Below are 27,162 nucleotides of genomic sequence, written 5' to 3' on the forward strand. Positions count from 1 at the left end.
TGTGTGTGTGTGTGTGTGTGTGTGTGTGTGTGTGTGTGTGTGTGTGTGTGTGTGTGTGTGTGTGTGTGTGTGTGTGTGTGTGTGTGTGTGTGTGTGTGTGTGTGGATCAGTCTGTTTGTGTGTGTGTGAGCGAGTGAGTAAGAGAGAGAGCATGTGCATATCTTCAACAGCAACCACGTTTGCAATCCAAGTTGAGGTGGATTTTAAACAGTTAAAATATTGAAAATACTGTGTACACTTACTAACGAACTAGTGACAGTTCTACACAGACTCTCATTATGTAGGTTTGTTGCCGTGATGACACAGATAAGGCCTACTGAGCTTCTAGCCACTTCCTTTGAACAAAGCAGCCCTGGTCGACTGTTTTTTATGTCCCACTAATCCACATTGTCTCCCACTCTTAGCCGTTAGATAAGATATGCTTTATTCACATAACAAACAAACAAGATACAAAGGAAGATGAGTCTTAGTCTAATACAAGTAAAAGGATAGTTGAAATATAAGTAATGTACTGTATATTAAAACTTAACAATAATAGCACTTCAACTACAAAGAGTGCGTGGGTGAGAGGATGTGTGTCATGTCTGGCAGAACATGTACATCTTTCCTCCCTTTGAAGTAATCTTATTGTCAGGTGCATTCTGTCAATAAGTAGTCTACAGTTTCTTAAACATGTTCTCTAACTCATGTATTTCTATTAATCTATTGCTATTTAGTCTACCATGGTTACAAATCTTTACATCATTTTGGAAAAGATAGAGACAGCAAAATCAAACAGATATTTGTAAGAGGTTAAAACTTATCCTATTAGTTAGAGAAACCCTTTATATATTTACTACTAATATTAAGAGTGTCAGATCCATGACAACTTGGAGGATCATGGTTATTTTCTCTACCTGGCGTGTTTGGAATGTAGAGGTATATAACAATAAAAAATGAACACCTCTGAGTTGCAATACCTAGAGATCCAGAGCAGCTCACAGTCCCTAAAGCCACACAGTTGAAACCCAGCAATGTTGACCTGCTTAGGCAGTGGCATGGTGTTAAGCCAAGGCTAAACCAAGTCAGTGAGGACGGAGGATGGTCTATCGACAGGCTCTCCCATTGCCAGGAATTCAGCCCAGTTCTGGCAGAAGCCACGTGAGTAGACCCCTGTGTCGTCAACAAGGCTACACGGACGACTCTGGCCATTTTTCCTCCGCAGTGCAAGTTGTGCCTCCCGTTCTGTCACATTGTAGCTGATATTGATAAGTTGCAGCACCAGCAGGTTTAGCAGGCCTGCTGTGACAATACTGCTGTACCAGGCACAGGTGAAGCACAGGGCTGAGCTGGAAAAACATCAGCATGAGCAGAGTTACACTTAGAAATCAGCATAACCTTTTATCTTTCAGTTCTATTTCAGTTGGTTTTAGTTACCTGATTCTTTAAGTAAATCTTCTTGTACTTATTTAAATAACTCAAAACATTTGGTAACTACCTGGTGCCAAATAGCAGGCAATTTAGTGGTGCTTGTTTCAAAGAATCCTAAATACACCAAAAGTTATTATTAGGTAATTACTATGTAATTACAATTGTCATTGTGTAATACATTTTAATGTGTGTACATTTTAAGCAAATACCAGGTACCGTAGTGTACCTGTACTGACTGTAGACACCAGGGCAGTAGAGTAGGGCGGTAAGCAGGTTCTGTTGGGGACACACACTGCGCAGCACCAGACTGACCCCATACAGAGAGGTCAACAGAAAGAGGAGCAGGGTCAGCAGGAAGCTGCGATGATTAGCCTGGCCCACACAGCTGTTAATCCTGCCTCAGCAGTGATGCACAAGACAACAGAGACACAGACACACAAAGACACCCTCAGTTCAAATGACAGACTTCTGCTGTGTTTGCATGTGAGAGTACAATTAGCATGAATGTGAGAGAATGTAACTATGTGCTCTAAATGTGTCTGGTTGTGTTGTTGCATCTATCTAAATGCCATAGATAACAGATTGTCCTGGTTTGAGGTCGCCTCACCCTGCTGAAGGGTGAACCCCTGTGGGCCCTACACATGTCTGTACAGCCTGGTCTGCTTTGGTGACGTCTTCTTGGCCTGACAGTACGACACTTAGTGAGATCATGATTTTGTGTTGAAGAGAAGTGTTGAGCGAATATAATTGTGGGGGTTCTGAGAGATTAAAATATTGCATGTGTATATAGCAGGGAAGTAGAGTCAGACGTGATTACGCTGTGGTTAGCTGAGTGTTGCAGAAAGGTATTTCTGTCATCCTGTTGTTGAACAAATAATGGTGTACTAAATGACTGATCCTCCACAACAGACAAAGGTGTTTAATGAAACTCACCAGATACAGTGGTGGTCCAGGCGCTGGACACAGCCTCCACAGATCCGGCAATGTCCCGCCCGAGGGGGACGCACCACTTTGCACAGAGGACACCTGCCCCCCTTCACTGTCAGCGACTGTGTCTGCTGTTCCACTGGTCTGGCTGGAGGGGCTGGCAACACTGACTGGTCCACTCCATTCTGAGAGGCAGAGTTTTTGTCAGACAGTTGGTAATGATTGGTGCTGGTGCTGTGCGTGTCAGCCAGGGAAGGCTGCACGAAGCCTGGCCCCCTCTTTGTGCGCACGAGAGAGATAAGAGTAAGAACCACACCCGTTGTCACGGTCACCAGCTGCAGGTGACTTACGTCCCCACGAGGTAGGATCTCTGTGATGAAGAGGAAGTACATGTAGGCTAGGGAGAAGAGCGCTAGGCTGAGGAAGAAGAGGGTGCGGCCCTTCTTCCGGTGTGTGGCGTAGTAGTACCACAGCACCAGGCCAGGCAGGGCTGTCAGAATGACCAGGCCCAGCAGGAAGTGCAGGGCTGCCAGCCGCAGTAGCATGGGAAGCAGCACTAAAGCTGGGACCATGGAGATCTCCACCCGCCTGTCCCCTGATAACAGTCTCAACCTCAGCCGGTCCATCACTGCACCAAACACAGGCAACGCACAGTCAGGTTTCTGAGGCTCACCCTTCAGCCACCTGGAAAATACATGAGTGCAGGGATGACAGAGAGGAAACACAGAGAGGGCAGGGGGTTAGACCAAGAGCTTGACTTGGGTAGGAGCTCACCGGAGCGGAATACTGGCACCTCAAATGTTCTACTGCAAGAGCTCCTGTTCCTTTTATAGAATATTAGCTCAAAAGTATTGTGGAGATCATGAACCTAAATATAAACAGTACCAGCACCCAAAATGAGTACTGGCAAATATTTCAGTCCAAGTCAAGCACTGGTAAGACGTGAACTTGGACTGCTGAGTCCTGCCATGATCCTCCTTCCCATTCCACCCACCTCACCTGCTGCAAGCTTCATCCAGATCATCACAGTCACAGCAGCATCCATGTGGGTCCAAATCACATTCAAAACAGCACATGGCATCATCTGGCTCTGGAGGCTTAAACTTCTCCCATTTCATTCTGGCTATTCACAGATCCACTTGAAGGTCCTGTGCAAAAGAACAGCAACAATAGAGAGACACAGTCAAACCACATTATAACTATACTTAACAAACATATAAACACAACATGTAAAGTGTTGTCCCATGTTTTATGAGCTGAAATAAAAGATCACAGATTTTTTCCATATGTACAAAAAAGCATATTTCTCTCAATTGATGTGCACAAATGTGTTTACATCCCTGTTAATGAACATTTCTCCTTTCCCAAGATAATCCATTCACCTGACAGGTGTGGCATATCAAGAACCTGATTAAATAGCATGATCATTTCACAGCTGCACCTTGTGCTGGGGACAATAAAAGGCCACTCTAAAATGTGAAGTTTTGTCACACAACAAAATGCCACAGAGGTCTCAAGGTTTGAGGGCGCGTGCAATTGGCATGCTGACTGCAGAAATGTCCACCAGAGATGTTGCCTGAGAATTTAATGTTAATTCCTCTAACATAAACTGCCTCCAACATAATTTTAGAGAATTTGGCAGTACGTCCAACTGGCCTCACAACCGCAGACCACGCATAACCACACCAGCCCGGGACCACCACATCCCGCTTCATCACCTGCGGGATCGTCTGAGACCAGCCATCCAACAGCTGATGAAACTGATGAGTATTTCTGTCTGTAATAAAGCCTTTTGTGGGGAAAAAAACCAATTCTGATTGGCTGGGCCTGGCTCCCCAGTGGGTGGGCCTATGCCCAGTCATGTGAAATCCATAGATTAGGGTCTATTGAATTTATTTCAATTGACTGATTTCCTTATATGAACTGTAACTCAGTAAAATCATTGAAATTGGTGCATGTTGCATTTATATTTTTGTTCAGTATATACATTATTTGTTATTTCGGTGTGGTAAGGATATGGAGAGTAGTCTTCAGTCTTCATTCAGTGAAGTGCTTCAGTAATATGGACTGTGTTGGAAATCTTATTCCATCACTGAGGTAATGGTTACCAGTGACTCGTTCTATAAAAAAGTGGTCAGATGAAGCAGATGCTAAACTACAGGACTGTTTTGCTATCACAGACTGGAACATGTTCCAGGATTCTTCCGATGACATTGAGGAGTACACCACATCAGTCACTGGCTTTATCAATAAGTGCATCGAGGACGTCGTCCTCACAGTGACTGTACGTACATACCCCAACCAGAAGCCATGGATTACAGGCAACATTCACACTGAGCTAAAGGGTAGAGCTGCCGCATTCAAGGTGCGGGACTCTAACCCGGAAGCTTACAAGAAATCCTGCTATGCCCTGTGACGAACCATCAAACAGGCAAATACAGGGCCAAGATTGAATCATACTACACCGGCTCTGACGCTCATCTTATGTGGCAGGGCTTGCAAACTATTACAGACTAAAAAGGGAAGCACAGCTGTGAGCTGCCCAGTGACACAAGCCTACCAGACGAGCTAAATCACTTTTATGCTCGCTTCGAGGCAAGCAACACTGAAACATGCATGAGAGCATCAACTGCTCCGGACGACTGTGTGATCACTCTCTCCGTAGCCGACGTGAGTAAGACCTTTAAACAGGTCAACATACACAAGGCTGCGGGGCCAGACGGATTACCAGGGCGTGTGCTCCGGGCATGTGCTGCCCAACTGGCAGGTGTCTTCACTGACATTTTCAACATGTCCCTGATTGAGTCTGTAATACCAACATGTTTCAAGCAGACCACCATAGTCACTGTGCCCAAGAACACAAAGGCAACCTGCCTAAATAACTACTGACCCGTAACACTCACGTCCGTAGCCATGAAGTGCTTTGAAAGGTTGGTAATGGCTCACATCAACACCATTATCCAGAAACCCTAGACCCACTCCAATTTGCATACCGCCCAAACAGATCCACAGACTATGCAATCTCTATTGCACTCCACACTGCCCTTTCCCACCTGGACAAAAGGAACACTTATGTGAGAATGCTATTCATTGACTACAGCTCAGCGTTCAACACCATAGTATCCTCAAAGCTCATCACTAAGCTAAGGATCCTGGGACTTAACACCTCCCTCTGCAACTGGATCCTGGACTTCCTCATGGGCCGCCCCCAGGTGGTGAGGGTAGGTAGCAACACATCTGCCACGCTGATCCTCAACACTGGAGCTCCCCGGGGGTGCGTACTCAGTCCCCTCCTGTACTCCCTGTTCATCCACGACTGCATGGCCGGGCACGACTCCAACACCATCATTAAGTTTGCAGACGACACAACAGTGGTAGGCCTGATCACCGACAACGACGAGACAGCCTATAGGGAGGAGGTCAGAGACCTGGCCGGGTGGTGGCAGAATAACAACCTATCCCTCAACGTAACCAAGACTAAGGAGATGATTGTGGACTACAGGAAAAGGAGGACCGAGCACGTCCTCATTCTCACCGACGGCGCTGTAGTGTAGCAGGTTGAGAGCTTCAAGTTCCTTGGTGTCCACATCAACAACAAACTAGAATGGTCCAAACACACCAAGACAGTTGTGAAGAGGGCACGACAAAGCCTATTCCCCCTCAGGAAACTAAAAAGATTTGGCATGGGTCCTGAGATCCTCAAAATGTTCTACAGCTGCAACATCGAGAGCATCCTGACTGGTTGCATCACTGCCTGGTACGACAATTGCTCGGCCTCTGACCGCAAGGCACTACAGAGGGTAGTGCGTACGGCCCAGTACATCACTGGGGCTAAGCTGCCTGCCATCCAGTACATCTACACCAGGCGGTGTCAGAGGAAGGCCCTAAAAATTGTCAAAGACCCCAGCCACCCCAGTCATAGACTGTTCTCTCTACTACCGCATGGCAAGTACCGGAGTGCCAAGTCTAGGACAAAAAGGCTTCTCAACAGTTTTTACCCCCAAGCCATAAGACTCCTGAACAGGTAATCAAATGGCTACCCGGACTATTTGCATTGTGTGCCCCCCCCCAACCCCTTTTTTTACACTGCTGCTACTCTCTGTTTATCATATATGCATAGTCACTTTAACTATACATTCATGTACATACTACCTCAATTGGGCCGACCAACCAGTGCTCCCGCACATTGGCTAACCGGGCTATCTACATTGTGTCCCGCCACCCACCGCCCGCCAACCCCTCTTTTACGTTACTGCTACTCTCTGTTCATCATATATGCATAGTCACTTTAACCATATCTACATGTACATACTACCTCAATCAGCCTGACTAACCGGTGTCTGTATGTAGCCTCGCTACTTTTATAGCCTCGCTACTGTATATAGCCCTTACTGTTGTTTTATTTCTTTACTTACCTATTGTTCACCTAATACCTTTTTTGCACTATTGGTTAGAGCATGTAAGTAAGCATTTCACTGTAAGGTCTACACCTGTTGTACTCGGCGCACGTGACAAATAAACTTTGATTTGATTTGAACATCTTAAACTTGCATGGTAATGTCACCTCTGTCAAGGCCTGAAGTCAACTTTCGCCTCCTACAGTGCATTCGGAAAGTATTCAGACCCCTTGACCCCTTGAATTTTGTTACGTTACAGCCTTATTCTAAAATCGATTAAATTGTTTTTTCTCCTCATCACTCTAGACACAATACCCCATAATTACAAAGCAAAAAAAGGTTTTTTAGACATTTTAGAAAATGTATCATAAAAAAAACTTCAATATAAAATTTCCATAAGTATTCAGACCCTTTACTCAGTACTTTGTTGAAGCACATTGGCAGCAATTACAGCCTCAAGCCTTCTTGGGTATGATACTACAAGCTTGGCACATCTGTATTTGGGGAGTTTCTCCCATTCTTCTCTGCAGATTCTCTCAACCTCTGTCAGGTTGGATGGGGAGTGTCGCTGCACAGCTATTTTCAGGTCTCTCCAGAGATGTTCGATCGGGTTCATGTCCGGGCCCTGGCTGGGCCACTCAAGGACATTCAGAGCCTTGTCCCAAAGCCACTCCTGCATTGTCATGGCTGCGTGCTTAGGGTTGTTGTCCTGTTGGAAAGTGAACCTTCGCCACAGTCTGAGGTCATGATTGGCGGAGTGCTGCAGAGAAGGTTTTCCCATTTTCACAGAGGAACTCTGGAGCTCTGTCAGAGTGACCATCGGGTTCTTGGTCACTTCCCTGAACTTCTCCACCGATTGCTCAGTCTTGGTGGTTCCAAACTTCTTCCATTTAAGAGTGATGGAGGCCACTGTGTTGTTAGGGACCTTCAATGCTGCAGAAATTGTTTGGGACCCTTCCGAAGATCTGTGCCTCAATACAATCCTGTCTCTGAGCTCTTACGGACAATTCTATCAACCTCATGGCTTGGTTTTTGCTCTGACATGCACTGTCAACTGTGGGACCTTATATAGACAGGTGTGTGCCTTTCCAAATCATGTCCAATCGATTGAATTTACCACAGATGGACTCCAATCAGGTTGTAGAAACATCTCAAGGATGATCAATGGAAACAGGATGCACCTGAGCTCAATTTCGAGTCTCATAGCAAAGGGTCTGAATACTTATGTAAATAAGGTATTTATGTTTTTTATTTGTAATACATGTGCAAAAATTTCTCAACCTGTTTTCACTTTGTCATTATGGGGTATTGTGTGTAGATTGATAAGGGATACTTAAAAAAAAATAAGTCTGTAACTTAACAAAATGTGGAAAATGTGAAGGGGTCTGAATACTTCCCGAATTAACTGCATACGAAAAGCTAGCTTGCTGCTCTAGCGGTATGTACGGTTGGAGCATCACCTTTCTCAAATACGGCCCTCAAGGTGTGCAGGACTGATTCAAGGACTGACTGGCGCCCCAGATGAGGGGTATATCTGGGTGCCAATAATCAATCAATTAACTAGCAGGGAGAGAAAGACCTTGAAAATATTATTTGACACTGAGTACTCTCTTAGATGGTCTACTTCATGGATATAATTTAAGAATCTCTTTGTCTTGACCCCCCACAGACAGTTCTTCATCATAATGAAGACATCAAGGTTAAGTTGTCTGAAAGGTCTCCACTACTTGCGCTCAAATCGATTACAAGTGCACGCGCACACACACATTTTACTAGTCTTACCAACTAGGAATACTATACCATCATCTGCCTCATGAAGTGACATGGGGAGTCAATTAATGGAATCAATTAAAATAGCTTTTGATTTTAACAAGTTTTACAATAAAATGACTTTCCTCTAATATGTCGCTTTTAGAAACAAGGCCGTCATTTCCTTAGGGAAGACCTATCTGGGCCAACTAAACCCCGGTTCCCAAGCACGCCAGTCGTACAGTGAGATAGAATGTACGTTGTTGGAGTGACTGCCAGTGTTGGCTTTGTCTTCTGGCATTCTACTTCAAATATAGCCCAGCTCTTCGATAGTGAGTGAATTTAAGTAAAAAATGCAGAGGCAGTCTAAATATTGACTTCAATATTTTCTTCTCATTAAATTAACTTGAAATAACTGTAGGATATAGTCACAGTTTAAAGGGAAAGGTTGAACAAACAATGCAAATGTATTAAACAATTATTAAGTAAATATGTTTCATGTTTCAATCCAATATTCTAAATGAATGGGATATCGCATAGCAATAAACAAGGTAGTCAATATTTTGACCACTTCTGCAGTTTAAACTTGTTCCCAGAGAATTACATCTCATAACGCCTATGATTGCTTCAGTAGCCTGCATTGTGTAAAATTGTGTGCATCTAGCTTACCTTTGAGAGAAAAAAAGTGCATAGCCTACATTTACCTGGGCCGAAGATTTATTCGGTGAAAGCACCTTTTCCTCGAAGACTAGGCTAAAGACCCTTTGTTTTAGGAACATCAATCATTTTTATTTATTTATCTTATGTTTTTGGTGAAATATATGTCTGATTTTCCACGTCAAACCAAATATCCGTTTCAATCTGTTTTAGTTTATGGTCGGTTAACACGTCTACACTAGAAAAACTTCAGTCCGAATTTACGTGGCCGCGAATTCCAGGTGGTACCGGGGTATCCAACAAGCTTTGATAGGTGTGATATCCGTTTCAGTCAAAAACTTTGTATAGTGTAATATCCTGTAATCCAGACGTTTTTTTTGGGCGGGGAGAGCTTGATTAGGTTTTATTCCTCCTCATGGGAAAGCAACATGTCGGTCATTGTAGAGGAGCAGACTTGATGAGAGGAGATAGCCAGATTGGCTTGGGTGACAGTGTTGAAAAAGGTAATTGGCATGCTTTCCAGTGGCAGCGATAGCGTGTGGCAGCGTATGGAGGTGGTATGCATGCCGCGTATTCTCAGACAGAAAGTGTCACCACTGCGCCTGACTACTTTGGAAGGGGCAACACAATTTAAATAGCTCAAATGGTCTATTGCGATACATCATGGGAGGATGGTATACTTGTAAATGTGCTGATGTAAACAGTAGGCTAAAGCTTTGTTGGACATTAACAAAATGTATTTGTCTGACATGATATCCCGACCTCCACTCAGTGCTGTGAATGGCTGAGGCTGATGGTCCTTGCAAAGTCAATGTTCTGCACCTGAGACATTGCATAGTTGATCATTTTTCAACATCTCTATAGAAATACATGATATTAGACTATACTGAAATTGCCTTAAATGCCACGATAAGCACAGATGCATAGACCTCACCCCTGATATTACCATCACCCTGCTCTAATGTGTTATAGGTCAATCACCCTTCTCCAGCCAGTTGTTCCCTTCAATAGCCTTTAAAATTAGTCTGATACCATTTTGTTATCACGGCTGCCGAATTGTTGGCTTGGAAAACTTTAGGTAACTTTAGCCTGGTGTTGCTGCTGCTACATGGACAGTATGTCATGGGTGTCCCTTTCCATGAATGATAACACTGAGGTGTTAAAAAGTCCAACAGCAGCCCTGATAATCCACACTGAGTTGACTTGGTGTGGGAGACAAGACAGGCGACATAGTCATGCAAGAGGAGAGTGGGAAGATCTGTGGGACAGACCCACCCTTCGGCATCATATTTCCTCCAGCCAGCAATATGACCCGTCCCCATCAAGTGTATGTGTGATGGGAAGCAGGAATCACATTATGTTAATAGGTAGAGTAATACAAAAGCAGTGCTTTCTGATGTAAGGTTATACTGAAAATAAACAAAATGATAATTGACTTTTGACAAATAAAAATGTGCATATTCAGAGGTGACATATTATAGCTCTAACCTAAATGAGGCATCTTAGTAAACCAAGCCCCAATGAGCAGCAAACAACCAAAACAGACAATTGTCTACTGACAAATAATTGTGTGTGACTCACAATGCACACAAACAGTTGAAAAAACCAAACAGTTATGTAATTTGTACCAGTTTACATGGATTCTGATTATATGGTTATGAAAAAACATTATTGTGCACAAGTGAATGACATTAAATACATTTTAAAAAGTGTGCATATTTAGATTTCTCTATAGATTTCACTTGTAAATACCCAATCACACGCACACACACACACACATTTGGGATATCGGTACACAGCTGAATTTTCACTTTACAGTAATGTCCACTCTGGTGATGCAGTGTAGATGGACTGGATCAATACACAGGATGAAGCTCCCCCTGCCACAGGTTATTGGGTATGGTCCCATTAGTCAAGCTGTAGTCCGGAACCATGCAGCAGTTAAAAAGCCTGGCGCACATAAGCTCTGTCAGATACAGACTCTCTAATCTATTTTGGTGGGGTTAATGCAGTCAGTCACAGACAATAACAAGTGCAACGTCTGACTAGCATGTACAGCTGTTGTCAGCAAAAGTGGAATGAACGAGTGTAGACCACTGGAGTCTGGTGGGAGGAGCTATAGGAGGACGGGATCATTATAATTGCTGGAATGGAATCAGTGGAACAGAGTCAAACGTGTGGTTTCCATGTGTTTGATATGTTTGATACCATTCCATTTATTCCATTCCAGCCCTTACAATGACCTTGTCCTACTATAGCTCTTCCCATTAGCCTCCACTGGTGTGGGCCTATGTGTAAAGACCTAATAGGGTTGAGGAGGTTGTTGTATGGCTTCTGCCTGTGTATGATGACTTGAAGTCACCCCTGAGTTTTTTTGTTGCTGTTAACCTTTCCTTTGAAATCCCATCATGATATCAAAATGTGAAAATATTCCAAAAAAGGTATTACTTATGCAAAGGATAATAACATGCAGCACATACTCCAGATGTGTTTTAAGTTCAGTTCTAGAATTTTGACAATGTCAGATCTGCTGTGATGTCTTTCTAGTTTGCCTATTCTCCTATTAACTGTCTGTGTAAATCCATGGTGTCATTGTTGTCCTTACTAGAATGTGTGAACTGTTGTAAGCCAATATCTGTGTGGAGGGTGTGTGTGTGTGTGTGTTTATTAGTGGGTGTGGGTATTTGGTTGCGTGCGTGTGTGTGTGTCTAAACTGTTTCTCTCGTTGACCGGGGGGATTCTCTGGTGCTTCTAACCCCATGCAAGATGCTGCCCATACCGAAGGTCCTGTAACAGACACCACGACAGTGACGGCACTATCAGAGCCTGGCTCTGAGACAGAAAACACTTCACTTTCTTCTGATGTCCGTACTGATGTCCCAGTGGAGGAAGAGGGCCTTGTGGAGGAGAAGGGCTTCGTGGATGGGGAGGGCCTTGTGGAGGAGGAGGGCTTTGTGGAGGAAGAGGGAGTTGTGGAGGAGGGGGCCTTGTGGAGGAGGGGGCCTTGTGGAGGACGACGGCCTTGTGGAGGAGGAGGGCCTCGCAGAGGAGGAGGGCTTTGTGGAGGAGAAGGGCTTCGTGGATGGGGAGGGCTTCGTGGAGGAGGGAGTTGTGGAGGAGGAGGGAGTTGTGGAGGAGGGGGCCTTGTGGAGGAGGAGGGAGTTGTGGAGAAGGAAGGACTTGTGGAGGAGGAGGGAGTTATGGAGGAGGGGGGAGTTCTGGATGAGGATGGCCTCATGGAGGAGGAGGGCCTTGTGGAGGAGGAGGGGGTTGTGGAAGAGGAGGGCTTTGTGGAGGAGGGGGGCCTTGTGAAGGAGAAGGGAGTTATGGAGGAGGGGGGCCTTGTGGGGCATTGAGGACTATACCACCTCAGTCACCGGCTTCATCAAAAAGTGCATCGATGACGTCGTCCCCACAGTAACCGTACCTACATATCCCAACCAGGACCCATGGATTACAGGCAACATCCGCACCAAGCTAAAGGCTAGAGCTGCCGCTTTCAAGGAGCGGGACAGTAATCCGGATATTTATAAGAAATCCCACTATGCCCTCAGACGAACCATCAAACAGGCAAAGCATCAATACAGGACTATTGAATCCTACTACACCAGCTCTGACGCTCGTCGGATGTGGCAGGGCTCTCCGTAGCCGATGTGTGTAAGACCTTTAAACAGGTCAACATTCACAAGGCATTCCCAGACGGATGACCAGGACGTGCACTCAGAGCATGCACGGATCAACTGGCAAGTGTCTTCACTGAACGAATCATGTGTCAAGCAGACCACCCTGTGCCCAAGAAAGCGAAGGTAACCTTCCTAAATGACTACCGCCCTGTAGTATTCACATCGGTAGCCATGAAGTGCTTTGAAAGGCTGGTCATGGCTCACATCAACACCGTCATCCCGGAAACCCTAGACCCACTCCAATTCATATACCGCCCCAACAGATCCACAGATGACGCAATATCAATTGCACTCCACACTGCCCTTTCCCACCTGGACAAAAGGAACACTTATGTGAGAATGCTATTCATTCACTACAGCTCAGCCTTCAACACCATAGTGCCCACAAAGCTCATCACTAAGCTTAGTCCCCTCCCTGTTCACCCACGACCGCGTGGCCAATCATGACTCCAACACCATCATTAAGTTTGCTAACGACACAACGGTGGTAGGCCTGATCACCGACAATGATGAGACATCCTATAGGGAGGAGGTCAGAGATCTGGCAGTGTGGTGCCAGGACAACAACATCTCCCTCAACGTGAGCAAGACAAACGAGATGATCGATGGGGCTGTAGTGGAGCGAGAGTTCCTTGGTGTCCACGTCACCAACAAACTATCATGGTTCAAACACACCAAGACAGTCGTGAAGAGGGCATGACAACGCCTTTTCCTACTCAGAAAACTGAAAAGATTTGGCATGGGTCCCCAGATCCTCAAAAAGTTCTACAGCTGCACCATCAAGAGCATCCTGGCCGGTTGCATCACCACCTGGTATGGCAACTACTCAGCATCCGACCGTAAGGAGCATGACCCAGTACATCACAGGGGCCAAGCTTCCTGCCATTCAGGACCTATGTACTAGGCGGTGTCAGCGGAAGGCGCAAAAAATTGTTAAAAGCTCCAGTCACCCAAGTCATAGAGTGCTCTCTCTGCTACCGAATGGTTAGCGGTACCGGAGTGCCAAGTCTAGGTCCAAAAGGCTCCTTAATAGCTTCTACCCCCAAGCCATAAGACTGCTGAAAAATGTATCAAATGGCCACCCGGTCTATTTAGATTGACCCCATCCCCCTTTGTTTTTACACTGCTGCTTCTCACTGTTTATTATCACTTTACCCCCTTTATATAACCTCATTATTGTTATTTTGTTGTGTTACTTTTTTATTTTAGATGTTTTTACTTTTGTTTATTTAGTAATTTAGTATTTTCTTTAAACTGCATTGTTGGTTAAGGACTGTAAGGTCTACAACTGTTGTATTTGGCGCATGTGACAAAATAATTTGATTTGAGTTCTGGAGGAGGGGGACCTCATGGAGGAGGGTGTTGTGGGGAGGAGGGCCCTGTGGAGGAGGGAGTTGGTGGTGGAGGAGGGGTGCCTCATGGTGCAGTAGCAGCCCGATAAAGAGAATGCGATGGCGGGAGACAATGTGGTCTTCTCCTGCTTGCTGTCTGTAGGTGACCCAGATGGGGTGGAGGTATAGTTGGTGCTCCATGGGCACGAGGAGAGGCACACCATACTAGAGGGCAACCAGACGTCTGAGGATACCTTTGCAGGCTGGGCATTCTTCTCTGGGAATCCCATTGCTGGGGACTTCTCCATGATGCTGAGGAACACATCAAGAGTTTGCCACTGTCTCCCCATAATGGCACCACTGTGGAGGGGAGTGGAATTAAGCTCAGCATCTGCAAGGACCTGGATTAGTGGTGTGGTTGTCAGGTGAGAGAGTGTGTGTTCCATTTAAAAACAGCATTTAGAACCGTGGGAAATAGTGATGCTCAATAAGATTACATTAGAAGTTGTTTCAGATGTATACAGTATAAGCTGATTTTGATGCAATTGAGAAAAATACTTGTTTGTTTTGTTTTCCAACTATTTTCTATTATTTACATATTTTGGGTTCGATGAAAAGTAACAATGTTTCAATACAGGATTTTTTTTTAAACTAGACATTTTTGTGAATTGTTTCTTTTGAAGGATACAACTTTTATGACAGTAGCTAGGTTTCCATCCAATTGGTGACAGATTTTCATGCGAATATTCTAAAACCCACATAAAAACAATATGCGCATTTTCCCACCAGAGATGTGTTTCCATTAAATTAACTTGTTGCGGATAAAAAGCTGTGCGTGATCGCATAGTGCACATAAAAATTACATTTGCGGTTAAATTCCCCTGTATGGGATAAAAACAATACAAGTTAAATGGGTTACCATCACATTTTCAACTCTACTGATGGTTATGTCACAAAAAAATGTTGTGTTGTAGACAGGTTAGTGGTTTAGCAACAAAACCAACGTGTGCGCAACTATGGGGCAAAACAGACAGGGTTGTCTTAGGTTGTTGACAACATGTAAACTAGATTTTGTCTCCAATGTTTATTGAAAATATAAATACATTTGCACAATGAGCACTTCTCTCAAATACATTGTTACAGCTACCTAGCGAATGGTTCAAACACACGCAGTCGTGAAGAAGGTGCGACAGCGCCTCTTCCCCCTCAGGAGGCTCAAAATGTTTCCCTCAAATCCTCAAAAAGTTCTACAGCTGCACCATTGAGAGCATCTTGACTGGCTGCATCACTGCTTGGTATGGCAACAGCATCGCCTTCGTTCGCACGGCACTACAGAGGGTGGTGCGGATAGGCCAGAACATCGCTGGGGCCAAGCTCCCTGCCATCCAGCACCTCTAAATAAGGCGGTGTGAATGGAATGCCCGGAAAATCGCTAAAGACTCCAGACTGTTCTCTCGGCTTCCGCACGGCAAGCGGTACCGGTGCATCAAGTCTGATACCAACAATCTCCTGAACAGCTTCTATCCCCAAGCCATAAGATTGCTAAATAGCTAACAAAATAGCTACATGGACTATCGTTTTTTTTCCACTCTCACGCACACTGACACTCCAACACCCACACAAACACTCACTCCATCATTTGATCACACACACATAATATGCACATGCATTTATACTGACTCCACACACACACTCACATACAATCATCATAGACGCTGCTGCTACTCTGTTTATCATATATCCTGATGCCTAGTCACCTTACCTCTATACATACACCACATGACCAAAAGTCGAACATCGCTTGTCGAACATCTCATTCTAAAATCATGGGCATTAATATGGAGTTGGTCCCCCCCTTTGCTGCTATAACAGCTTCCACTCTTCTGGGAAGGCTTTCCACTAGATGTTGGAACATTTCTGCGGGTACTTTCTTCCATTCAGCCACAAGAGCATTAGTGAGGTCGGGCACTGATTTTGGGTTTCCAATTCATCCCAAAGGTGTTCGAGGGGGTTGAGGCCAGGGCCCTGTGCAGGCCAGTCAAGTTCTTCCACACCGATCTCGACAAACCCTTTCTGTATGGATCTCACTTTGTGTACAGGGGCATTGTCCTGCTGAAATAAGAAAGGGCCTTCCCCAAACTGTTGCCACAAAGTTGGAAGCACATAATCGTCTAGAATGTAATCGTATGCTGTAGCGTTAAGATCTCCCTTCACTGAAACTAAGGGGCCTAGCATGAACCATGAAAGACAGCCCCACACCATCATTCCTCCTTCACCAAACGTTACAGTTGGCACTATGCATTTGGGCAGGTAGCATTCTCCTGGCATCCTCCAAACCCAGATTTGTCCGTTGGACTGCCAGATGGTGAAGCGTGATTCATCACTCCAGAGAGCACGTTTCCACTGCTCCAGAGTCCAATGGTGGCGAGCTTTACACCGCTCCAGCCGACGCTTGGCATTGCGCATGGTGATGTTAGGCTTGTGTACGGCTGCTTGGCCATGGAAAGCCATTTCATTAAGATCTCGACGAACAGTTCTTGTGCTGACGTTGCTTTCAGAGGCAGTTCGGAACTTGGCAGTGAGTGTTGCAACCGAGGACAGACAATTTTTACGCGCTACATGCTTCACCACTCCGTGGTCCCGTTCTGGGAGCTTGTGTGGCCTACCACTTCACGTCTGAGCCGTTGTTGATTCTAGACATTTCCACCACAATAACAGCCCTTACAGTGTACCGGGGCAGCCCTAGTAGGGCAGAAATTTGACGAACTGACTTGTTGTAAAGGTGGCATCCTATGATGGTGCCACATTGAAAGTCACTGAACTCTTCAGTAAGTCCATTCTATTGTCAATGTTTGTCTATGGAGATTGATTACACAGCCATGCAATGTTATACACCCGTCAGCAATGGGTGTGGCTGAAATAGCCAAATCCACTAGTTTGAAGGGGTGTCCACATTCACTGTATATACAGTGCATCTTCCTCAATCACCAGTATCCCTGCACATTGTAAATATGGTACTGGAACTGACCCTGTATATAGTATGCTTACTATCTTTCTCGTGTTGTTATTTTTATTTCTTGTGTGTTTTTGTTCTACGGCGGCAGGTAGCCTAAGGTAGCTAGATCGAATCCCAGAGCTGACAAGGTAAAAATCTGTCGTCTGTATCACATCTGGACGTGATTGGGAGTCCCATAGGGCGGCGCACAATTGGCCCAGCGTCATCCGGGTTTGCCGGGGTAGGCCGTCATTGTAAATAAGAATTTGTTCTTAACTGACTTACCTAGTTAAAAGGTTACATAAAAATAAAAACAGATATACATAATTTACATAAGTATTCAGACCATTTGCTATGAGACTTGAAATTGAGTTCAGGTGCATCCTGTTTCCATTGATCGTCCTTGAGATATTTCTACAACTTGATTGGACTCCACCTGTGATAAATTCAATTGATTGGACATGATTTGGAAAGGCACACACCTGTCTATATAAGGTCCTACAGTTGACAGTGCATGTCAGAGCAAAAACAAAGCCATGAGGTTAAAGGAATTGTCCGTAAAGCTCCGAGACAGGATTGTGTTGAGGCACAGATCTGGGGAAGGGTACCAAAAAATGTCTGCAGCATTGAAGGTCCCCAAGAACACAGTGGCCTCCATCATTCCTAAATGGAAGAAGTTTGAAACCACCAAGACTCTTACTAGAGCTGGCTGCCCGGCCAAACTGAGCAATTGGGGGAGAAGAGCCTCCTTGCTCAGGGAGGTGACCAAGAACCTGATTGTCACTCTGATAGAGCTCCAGAGTTCCTCTGTGGAGATGGGAGAACCTTCCAGAAGGACAACCATCTCTGTAGCACTCCTCCAATCAGGCCTTTATGGCAGAGTGGCCAGACGGAAGCCACCCCTCATTAAAAGGCGCAACAGTACGCTTGGAGTTTGCCGAAAGGAACCTAAAGGACTCTCATACCATGAGAAACAAGATTCTCTGGTCTGATGAAACCAAGATTGAACTCTTTGGCCTGAATGCCAAGCATCACATCTGGAGGAAACATGGCACCATCCCTACAGTGAAGCATGGTGGTGGCAGCATCATGCTGTGGTGATGTTTTTCAGCGGCAGGGACTGGGAGACTAGTCCGGATCGAGGGAAAGATGAACGGAGCAAAGTACAAAGAGATCCTTGATGAAAACCTTCTCCAGAGCGCTCAGGACCTCAGACTGGGGCAAAGGTTCACCTTCCAACAAGATAATGCAGGAGTGGCTTCGGAACAAGTCTCTGTATGTTCTTGAGTGGCCCAGCCAGAGCCCAGACTTAAACCCGATCGAACATTGACGAGACCTGAAAATAGCTGTGCAGCGACACTCCCCATCCAACCTGACAGAGCTTGAGAGGATCTGCAGAGAGGAATGGGAGAAACTCCCCAAATACAGGTGTGCCAAGCTTGTAGGATGTAATCGCTGCCAAAGGTTCTTCAACAAAGTACTGATTAAAGGGTCTGAATACTTCTGTTAATGTGATAGTTTTTGGAAAAATGTATACATTTGCAAAAATGACTAAAAACCTATTTTTGCTTTGTCATTATGTTTTTTTTTTCTTTAATCAATTTAAGAAAAAGGCTGTAACGTAACAAAATGTGGAAAAAGTCAACGGGTCTGAATACTCCATCCAGCATAAAACACCAGGCAAATGATTATTTCCCATTCATTTATTTTCTTTAGACTTACACAATACATGTGACATAAATATGCCTTCAAGGTGGAGACAACTGATTCTAACACACACACACACACACACACACAGTTTCTGTCTCACACAACAGAAAAACAACAACATTGACAACATCTAAATATCCACAGAGAAGAACATAAAATACCATCTGAGAGGCATTGAGAGGAAGAGGGCCTCAACCTCCTGAAATAAACAAGGTGCCTCTGTCCCTTTACCCCTGTGTACATTCCCATTTTTGTCAACCATCTATTGGTGGTGGTCAGTCACACCTGGGAGATGAAGGTAACACTCCACGTGTTTCAGCTAGTAGTTAAGTACAAGTGTAGTACCTGATCGGGGTCCACTGATTATTGTCTGTAACCAGGGCTGTAGTCGTGTGCTCTTCATGGATGACAAGGGGGCTGAAGGGAGAGGAGAACATCCATACGATGGGGTCACGGATGATGGTTTTGCTAATGGTAATAGATTTGGTAAACATGAATTCAAGTTTAAACTGAGAAAAAAAATGATTCCAGTACTGCCTTGTACATGACAGTATGGTGAAATTAAAAGAGAAATAAAGGGGTTGAACATCGTGTTGGAATGTGGAGGATTGAACACTTAGGAATGACTGAGGTGTGACTGTCACTGGCCTAAGTAGACATTCACAAACAGGGGCCAGAGAGCACTGGGGGCTAGGAGGGGAGGGAGGGAGGGGAGAGCTCAGTCCTCCAGGGTACGGAAGGCATTCTGCATGTCCTCCAGCAGCTGAGAGTAGTCTGCTTTGATTTTGGCCTCGCCCTCCTTCACTGGATCCTGAAACAACAGTTACACAGAGACACTGAGGCTAGGAGACACAATGACACCCCAAGACAAAGTCCCACATTGGATGTACAAAGACCAGAGTTGGTAGAGGGATTGAGGAAGTTGATTTTGAATGCAGATGAACATGGATAAAGGGGCTGAACAAGCATGTACCTTGAACTTCATAGAGCTGAGTCTGTAGAGGATCTCTCCCATGTGCTCCCGGATCACGGACCAGGTGATCTTGTTGTCACTCTGAGCCGTGGTCTCCACTGCATGGCGTGCCAAGTCGTAGAACGCAATTGTGTTGGAAAGGATGCCCACCGTTTTGTAGAAAGGGCAGAACCTTCGGGAAAAGGACAAAAAAGTCAATCAATTAACCAATATGGGCTTAATAACCGATGATTAAGTCATTTTAGTATGTTTATGACACAGATGAATGTGTGCCAGAGTGTGTATTTACCTGTCATACGGAGTATAGCCATTCTGCTGCAGGAAGTCATCCTTGAGTAGTTTAGCAACCTCCAATGTGATCTTGTCGGTCTCAGCGAGAGATGCCTGTTGTTAAGTTGACATGGGGGACAGCAATAAGTGCCTAGTGCGTGCATACACATGCCAACCATCAACCTAGGCAGTATATCAACCCATAACCCTTCCTCACATGGGCTCAGCCTCACCTTGCCTACAAGCTGTACAATCTCAGCCAAATCCTCCTCCTCCTGCAAGATCTCCTTGGTCTTGGTGCGAAGCGGCACAAACTCAGGGAAGTGCTTGTCGTAGTACTCGTCCAGCGCCCGCGTGTACTTGCTGTAGCTGATCAGCCAGTTGACCGAGGGAAAATGCTTTCTCTGAGCCAGCTTCTTATCCAGGCCCCAGAACACCTGAGAGGTGGAGAAAGAGACAGAGAGAAGATAAAAACAGGAATGAGGAGTAGGAAGAGTAAAGGTTTGAATTGTCAAAACGTTGTAATATATACACAATTGAGGCATTACCTGTACAATACCCAGTGTAGCTGAAGTAACAGGATCAGAGAAGTCTCCACCAGGGGGAGACACACTAGGGGAAATAACACCAGGCCAAGTTATTCAGACACCAGTCTGCCATCACTGTATCATACGTTCCAAGGTGGATAAGACTACATGGTTCAGGTATCTGGTGTTGCAGGACTGGTACAGAACCTGTCTGACCCTTAGTGCCAGGAGGTAAGGGGGGGTGATAGAGGTTCCCCCTGCTGGTAGAATGATATAGTACTCACGCTCCAACAATGCTGACGCTGCCCTCTCTCTCTGGGTTGCCCAGGCACTTAACCCTGCCAGCACGCTCATAGAAGGAGGCCAGTCTGGCTCCCAGGTAGGCAGGGTACCCGCTGTCTGTGCACAAACAGCACACAGAGCTCTGACTGGCTCAAAATGGCAGACATGTTGCTGTGATAGTATTACCAAAAAAAAACATGCTCTATTGCTATTGGCTCATTGTACTCACCAGCAGCTTATTGTACTCACCAGCAGGCATCTCAGCCAATCGTCCTGAGATCTCCCTGAGAGCCTCGGCCCACCGGGAGGTGGAGTCGGCCATCATGCTGACGTTGTAGCCCATGTCTCTGAAGTACTCAGACAGAGTAATTCCTGCAGTGGCACAAAGTAGATACAGTCAGAATCAGAGGCACAGAATTCCAGTCACCACAAGGTTATGAGAATGAGTGGTGACTGGTGGCTAATCCCCCCACATTCTAGACCAAAAGATTTACAACTACCAACAACGATGATGATTCAAAACAGCAGACACCAGCTTTATAGGTTGCCATCTGTAATGTGATCGCCTGGTACCTGTGTAAATAGAGGCCTCTCTAGCAGCGACAGGCATGTTGGAAGTGTTGGCCACTAGAGCTGTTCTCTTCATGATACTTTCAACCTTTCCATCCACTTCCATTGTAAGCTATGGAGCAGGGAGGAATACCATTAGTAAGACTGAAAACACATCACAAACTGGTGATCGGCTATGCCAGACACCCAAGTAGTGTAATTCACTGATCTCATTAACATGTCAATGATTAGAACTTGACACACGGACTATCACTAACCTCAGGGAAATCTCTCAACACTTCAGACATCTCATTTCCACGCTCTCCACAGCCCACGTAGATGATGACATCACTGTTGGAATACTTGGACAGGGACTGTGAGATCACAGTCTTGCCACAACCGAAGGCTCCTGGGATAGCAGTAGTACCACCCTGGACACACCTGTGAGCACAGACAAACACAGAGCCAGAAGCAGGTGACTTGTCAGAGGCTTAATTAAAGGTCAGGAAGAAAGGATATGAAGTGGGAATGAGTCAGTAGAAAAAAGGAAAAGAAAGTAGAGATATGTATACACACGGGAAGAGGGCATCCAACACTCTCTGGCCGGTGAGCAGGGGGTGATTGGCAGGTAGCTTCTCTGTGACTGGGCGAATCTGTCGCACTGGCCAGACCTGGATCATGGTAAACTTCTCCTTCAAACCCTCAAACTCCAGTTCCAGCACCACATCCTGCCGAAACACACACAATTGACCAAACAACAGAGACAAGACAATGGCATTATGCCATTCAGCTGTAAAGATGTTAGTAGGTGGAGGGTGACTCACATTTAGGGCTGTGACGATACCAGTATGGCAATGTTTTTTTCCCAAGCCAAACATTTACACGAAGCAGACCAAATTCGTTGGTCCTTTAAAAACCTGCTGTATGTAAAATATTGTGTACTATAGTTTGGAAAATACATAAATATGACTCCGGACGACAACATAATGATGTTTGTTTCCAACGTTAGGGCTGTTTTCATTAAGAAGTTAAACCCACTTTGTGTTTCGTTTCCTTGCCACGATACTAACGAGTATCGCGATACTGGTATCGTCCCGGCTCTACTCACATTGACATCATAGTTTCCAGGTGGGGCCACGTAGGTGACAGTGCCTCTGCTCCGGGGAGGCAGCATCAACTTGTGTTTGATCAGCGAGTTCTCAAAGACCGTACCATAGATATCCCCACCTGTTATGTGACTGCCGGTCTGAGGCAGAGATGGACAGGGGGGAGAGAACATAATATGTAGATTCAGGAGATGGATCATATTTCAGTGGAGACACATTCAAACACATCTTGCTTACACACTCACAAGGAAATACATTGTTTTCTTACTCTAAGACTCTGGCCAGGTGTAAACTCCCACTTGAGGTCACGGTTGAGGGCTCCAATGTTGACTCCTCTAGGGATGTAAATGCTTTGAGTGAGGTCATTGATGTCTTTGAGGGGCCGCTGGATGCCATCAAAAATGGACCCCATGATTCCCGGACCCAACTCTACAGACAGGGGCTTTCCCGTCCGAAGGACAGGGTCTCCGACAGACACACCAGCTGTGACGTACTTTCAGGAAAACGAACCATATAGCCTAGTAATATGCCAGACAAGAGGACAGGCTAGAATACATCAGAATAGAAGTACACAAAAGTAAGTGAACCGTCAACAGTTACTGAAGGTGGGAGTAACTGTATGTCTAGTTGAGAAGGTATGACTGGAAAGGATACAGGTCTCCTCGTAGACCTGAATGGTTGCCATGTCTCCCTCCAGCCTGATGATCTCTCCCACCAGCTCACTGTGACCCACACGCACCAGCTCGTACATGGCCGCTCCTGCCATGGCGGTGGCCGTCACCACTGTTGATTAAACAGGTTAGACAAAGAACAGATGACAGAAAACATGTTTTTGAAAGTAGCAGGCAGTCTGGCTACATGATCAAGTCGAAATATATATTTTTGCCATGCTGGAAAAGAGCAGGCTGAATTGACCAGGTGCTATAGCATGTGCTGAAAGCATTGCTAAAGCCCTAGGCACTAGAGTTATCACTCCCATGCCAGTGCCTGGGATCCTTGATTTGAACTGCAGACACTGACCTGGACCAGAAACTCCATGCACATATCCAAACTCGCTTTCCCGCTCTTCATCACGGATCTTAGGAAGCTTGGAAGTGTCCATCCTGAGTGTGTGTGTGTCTGCAAAGAGTAAGAAGAGGAAAAACATAGAGTCAGTCATGTGACACTCCACTATGACGACACATGAAAGACATGACACTAGTTATATATTGATCAACTGTTTCAATAAATTAAATGACTTAATGGAATGAAAATAATTCACCATAACCACACAGAATCAAAAGACACATTTCATTCATTGGTACAGTGACATGTAAGCTTGCTCAGCGCTAATACCTGGAGAGCTTCGATACCATCTGCTTGGCAAAAGCAGGAGAAAAACAACAAGCTATGAAGCTAGCAAACTAGTCTCTACAGACCATAATACAACTACAAAAGTTATGAAATACAGTCTTAGTTTCAGTTGTGTATCACACAAACAAGCAAATCATACTAGCTAGATAGAGCTAAACTAATCGTAGTCAGGCAGGTGACACTGACAGAACGGAAATGTAACAACAGCTAACGTTAGCTAATCTGCGTGGTTTATCATAATTTATTAGCCAATTGCAATGAATTGACAATAATGTTACCAAACTATAATGGATTCATATGATTCGGGTTGATTACCTTCTCTTAGTATTCAATGGTCCAGGGCCCTTCAGAATTTTCTGTCGTATTAGGAGACTGATCAACTGACAGGCGCAAGACTATTTTAGGAAACAATCACCATTGTGGCTCGGAAGCCCTAGATTACATTAGAAAATACGAGCTCTGGGAGTCAAAATGGCGTAACAGCGCAACAGTTTCCTTCCTCTTTCGGCTCGTTTAGCTCGAATGCGGCAGCGGCTGCATTCCAATATCATTGACGTGATTTCCTCGTCTCCTTTCCTCAATGACAAAGTTTACTTAGACACTCAGTCAAAATCAAGCTATTGCTTTGATGTAGCAACACAGTCGAATGATATCCAATCACTTAGCCCATTTTGGCTGTGATAGGCCTATTGAAGCAGAACATTGGAAAAATAAACTTGGGAGATATATTAGCCGAATAAACTGCCCAGTTAAGATTTTTAAATCAAATTGGCCTAACTATGCTAGGCTATTTAATCAGCAAAATAGGCTACATATCTACATATATATTCATGTGCCCATACAGTAGGCTAGCGTCTGTAAGGAATAGTCTAAATTAGTGTGTCCCATGACACAAATTATGGAGAGAACAGATCCACAGAGCAGAACCAACTCATGTTATGATGCATCACATGGCGTGAATCCAATGGTAAGCCTATGCGTTCATTTTACATAGCGTACCTATAGCTCCCTGCATGATTTTATTAGCCTATTCTAGATATGTCTAGTTGCGCTTTCGAAATAGGAACAAGCGCTGCGGTCATAACTTTTGATCGGTTTAAATAGCCTAGTTGTCATGGGATATAGGCCTAGCCTATGTGACGTTGATCCTAGACTATTGTAGAAAGGGTGGTCGATTGAGCCACATATGTTATATGTTATTTATCATCCTTTAGGATTTATTTCCAGGTTATTATTTTGTAATAACAAAAATTACCGACACGGGATTCGTCTCTCCAGTTGGAACGGGATGAGGACTGTGCGTTTTGCTGTTGGGGCTTTTATCAGTCTGATTTTCCAAGTGGGCATGACGCAACAGAGGACGAATGGTGAATATTGCCATAGTTGGAAGGACGCTCAATCTAACTGGCGAGGGGGTTTCCATTGTCCGGAGCGCCACGATCAAAGAGAAGCGGCGATCTGTTGTGGAAAGTGTGAGCTGCGCTACTGTTGCGCACTAAAAGGAGCTAGACTGGATCAGGGTAACTGCAACAACCACGAGCAAGTTCTACAGCCTGGCACGTCTGATGACGAGAAAGATGCCAAGAGCGCAGGTAAATTTTAACTTTGGCTACTGAAATAGGAACAAATGCTTGGTCAATTATTATTTTTCATTAAGGCCTAATGTGCTAGCTATAGAAGGCCTTTTTTAGGCATAGCTACCTATTCCTTGATAACACACACAGTGAGATTCCTTATAAATGGTATTGAGGAATGAGAAAGCCTAATGCAGTGTGTGCTTGAATCCAACCCACCAAATGTGCCTTAAAGTGTGGCCTCATGTCCAAGCATTTATTCTATTCTTCAACATGCAGTTAGTCTACTCCTCACATCACGAGCATCATGTTAAGACTTGATCTGCTGCCAAGGATCTTTCAATTAACCGTTTTTTTGTGTTTCATGTTGCACAGTTTAATACTTTTCTTGGAATATGAACACTACCCCAGCCTTTTAAGGTCATCCTTAAAATGTCTTTCTTTCCTTTCTACTCAATCAATCCTTCCACTTCTCCCCTGCCCTCTTTATTTTTGTGTTTTCTTTTCACTCTGTAGTACCTGTCTATGTCCCCTTTGTGATCGTGGGCTCTGTTTTTCTGGCCTTTATCTTTCTGGGCTCCATGGTGGCCATGGGTGTCTGTCTGAGTCGTAAACAGGAGATCTCCCAAAGCCCAGACGATGCTGCTGGGCCCCAGGGTGGGAGTGGAGAGCAGCAGCAGGAGGCTGTACCCATGACTGTGAGTACAGGGACGTCCTGTGGTTCCACCTCATCTCTCTACCCTCCCAATGCCAGCCAAGCCTGTCCAACTGGACCCACACGGGTCCACCAAACCTTAAAGAGGCAGGAAACTCCCACCAGCCCACAACCCTCCATGGTCCAACCTTTTACCATGCACCCCTCCATGGTGTTTTCCAGCCTGGTTCACCCCTCCATGCTTCATCATTCCATAATGCATCCTTATATGGCTCAAATGCCTACTCTGTATACCTCACAAGGGGAAAGCCGTCGTCTCCCATCTCCCTGCCCTCCATCCAGCTATACCAGCACTAAACCCAGGCACACTGAAGTGATCATATAATTTGTGGCTTTGACTTTGAAAGACTCCAGTACGGAGTATTTGGGTATTCAAATAGGAAAATATAAATAAGCCCAGGAAATGGAATGTAAATGTGTGGCAGCCAGTTTAGACTAATACAAATGTTTAGGAGAATAATTGCAATTGCAATCAGTTAACAATAATTCAATCATTCATATTTTATTATTCCTTCAAATGTATAGTGTTTCTTTGTAAATATTCTGTACTCATTTCTAAAATTTCCACATTCAATTGCTAGACTTTTCCTGTGCTTTTTTGTTGTTGTCCATAATATAGTTAGTTATATTAGGCCTACTGTTAAGTATTTCTGATGCAAAAGCTACACTATGCACATAACCCTGTCACATAATAATAATAATAATAATAACAATAATTTGGTGGGTACTTTTATTTTGTCCTATTTCACACATGTACAAGTGTGTATTAATATGCATGAAGAGTAATAATAATAATTTGGTGGGTACTTTTATTTTGTCCTATTTCACACATGTACAAGTTGAAGAGTTGGACATGACACCATGATTTAGGTGACATGATACTGTATCATGATATCATGACACCCTCATTTACCACTATTTTATCTAAAACATTCCTCAATGTGATCTTTATGC

The 27,162-nt window shown here is 44.8% G+C and overlaps 3 protein-coding genes across 4 annotated transcripts in view; 1 reads left to right on the top strand and 2 right to left on the bottom strand.

Annotated features, from left to right (window-relative positions):
• The window catches only part of LOC139551806 (palmitoyltransferase ZDHHC23-A-like), a 44,335-nt gene extending 34,729 nt beyond the window's left edge, over positions 1 to 9,606 (bottom strand). The window contains exons 1-5 of the mRNA XM_071363165.1: positions 9,188 to 9,606; positions 3,337 to 3,485; positions 2,344 to 3,021; positions 1,637 to 1,804; positions 1,076 to 1,328 (exon numbers count right to left, since the gene is read on the bottom strand). Coding sequence (XP_071219266.1) covers positions 1,076 to 1,328; positions 1,637 to 1,804; positions 2,344 to 3,021; positions 3,337 to 3,455 — 1,218 coding nt within the window. The 5' untranslated portion in view covers positions 3,456 to 3,485; positions 9,188 to 9,606. The remainder of the gene's footprint in view (positions 1 to 1,075; positions 1,329 to 1,636; positions 1,805 to 2,343; positions 3,022 to 3,336; positions 3,486 to 9,187) is intronic.
• A 9,228-nt stretch (positions 9,607 to 18,834) lies between these two features.
• Positions 18,835 to 24,368, bottom strand: LOC139551810 (V-type proton ATPase catalytic subunit A-like). The gene is made up of 15 exons (XM_071363168.1): positions 24,235 to 24,368; positions 23,587 to 23,685; positions 23,221 to 23,349; positions 22,835 to 23,049; positions 22,569 to 22,706; positions 22,037 to 22,188; positions 21,739 to 21,901; positions 21,485 to 21,593; positions 21,161 to 21,283; positions 20,914 to 21,028; positions 20,651 to 20,714; positions 20,336 to 20,539; positions 20,122 to 20,216; positions 19,833 to 20,004; positions 18,835 to 19,670 (listed from the first exon to the last, which is right to left on the bottom strand). Exons 2-15 carry the CDS (start codon positions 23,666 to 23,668, stop codon positions 19,578 to 19,580), a joined length of 1,854 nt encoding a protein of 617 aa, XP_071219269.1. The 5' UTR covers positions 23,669 to 23,685; positions 24,235 to 24,368; the 3' UTR covers positions 18,835 to 19,577.
• A 453-nt stretch (positions 24,369 to 24,821) lies between these two features.
• Positions 24,822 to 26,924, top strand: LOC139551813 (protein shisa-2-like). Of its 2 annotated transcripts, XM_071363172.1 has the most exons (3): positions 24,822 to 24,886; positions 25,134 to 25,511; positions 26,010 to 26,924. In XM_071363172.1, the coding sequence occupies exons 2-3, from the start codon at positions 25,208 to 25,210 to the stop codon at positions 26,531 to 26,533; spliced, it is 828 nt and encodes a 275-aa protein (XP_071219273.1). In that variant the 5' UTR covers positions 24,822 to 24,886; positions 25,134 to 25,207; the 3' UTR covers positions 26,534 to 26,924. The 2 variants fall into 2 exon arrangements, with proteins under 2 accessions (XP_071219273.1, XP_071219272.1); XM_071363171.1 differs by lacking the exon at positions 24,822 to 24,886 and having other exon boundaries at positions 25,011 to 25,511.
• The last annotated feature ends 238 nt before the right edge of the window (positions 26,925 to 27,162 follow it).

Source organism: Salvelinus alpinus, chromosome 24, assembly GCF_045679555.1.
Source record: "Salvelinus alpinus chromosome 24, SLU_Salpinus.1, whole genome shotgun sequence".
NCBI classification, from domain to species: Eukaryota; Metazoa; Chordata; class Actinopteri; order Salmoniformes; family Salmonidae; genus Salvelinus; species Salvelinus alpinus.

What these genes read in the sequence shown, in the direction of transcription:
- LOC139551813 (XM_071363171.1), top strand. Translation starts at nt 25,106, where the DNA reads ATGTTATATGTTATTTATCATCCTTTAGGATTTATTTCCAGGTTATTA. An exon ending in GAAAGATGCCAAGAGCGCAG is followed by an intron (nt 25,512 to 26,009) that starts GTAAATTTTAAC and finishes TTCACTCTGTAG; the next exon opens with TACCTGTCTATGTCCCCTTT.
- LOC139551810 (XM_071363168.1), bottom strand. Translation starts at nt 23,668, where the DNA reads ATGGACACTTCCAAGCTTCCTAAGATCCGTGATGAAGAGCGGGAAAGC. An exon ending in TCAGGTCTACGAGGAGACCT is followed by an intron (nt 23,050 to 23,220) that starts GTATCCTTTCCA and finishes AGTACGTCACAG; the next exon opens with CTGGTGTGTCTGTCGGAGAC. An exon ending in CACCTGGCCAGAGTCTTAGA is followed by an intron (nt 22,707 to 22,834) that starts GTAAGAAAACAA and finishes TCTCTGCCTCAG; the next exon opens with ACCGGCAGTCACATAACAGG.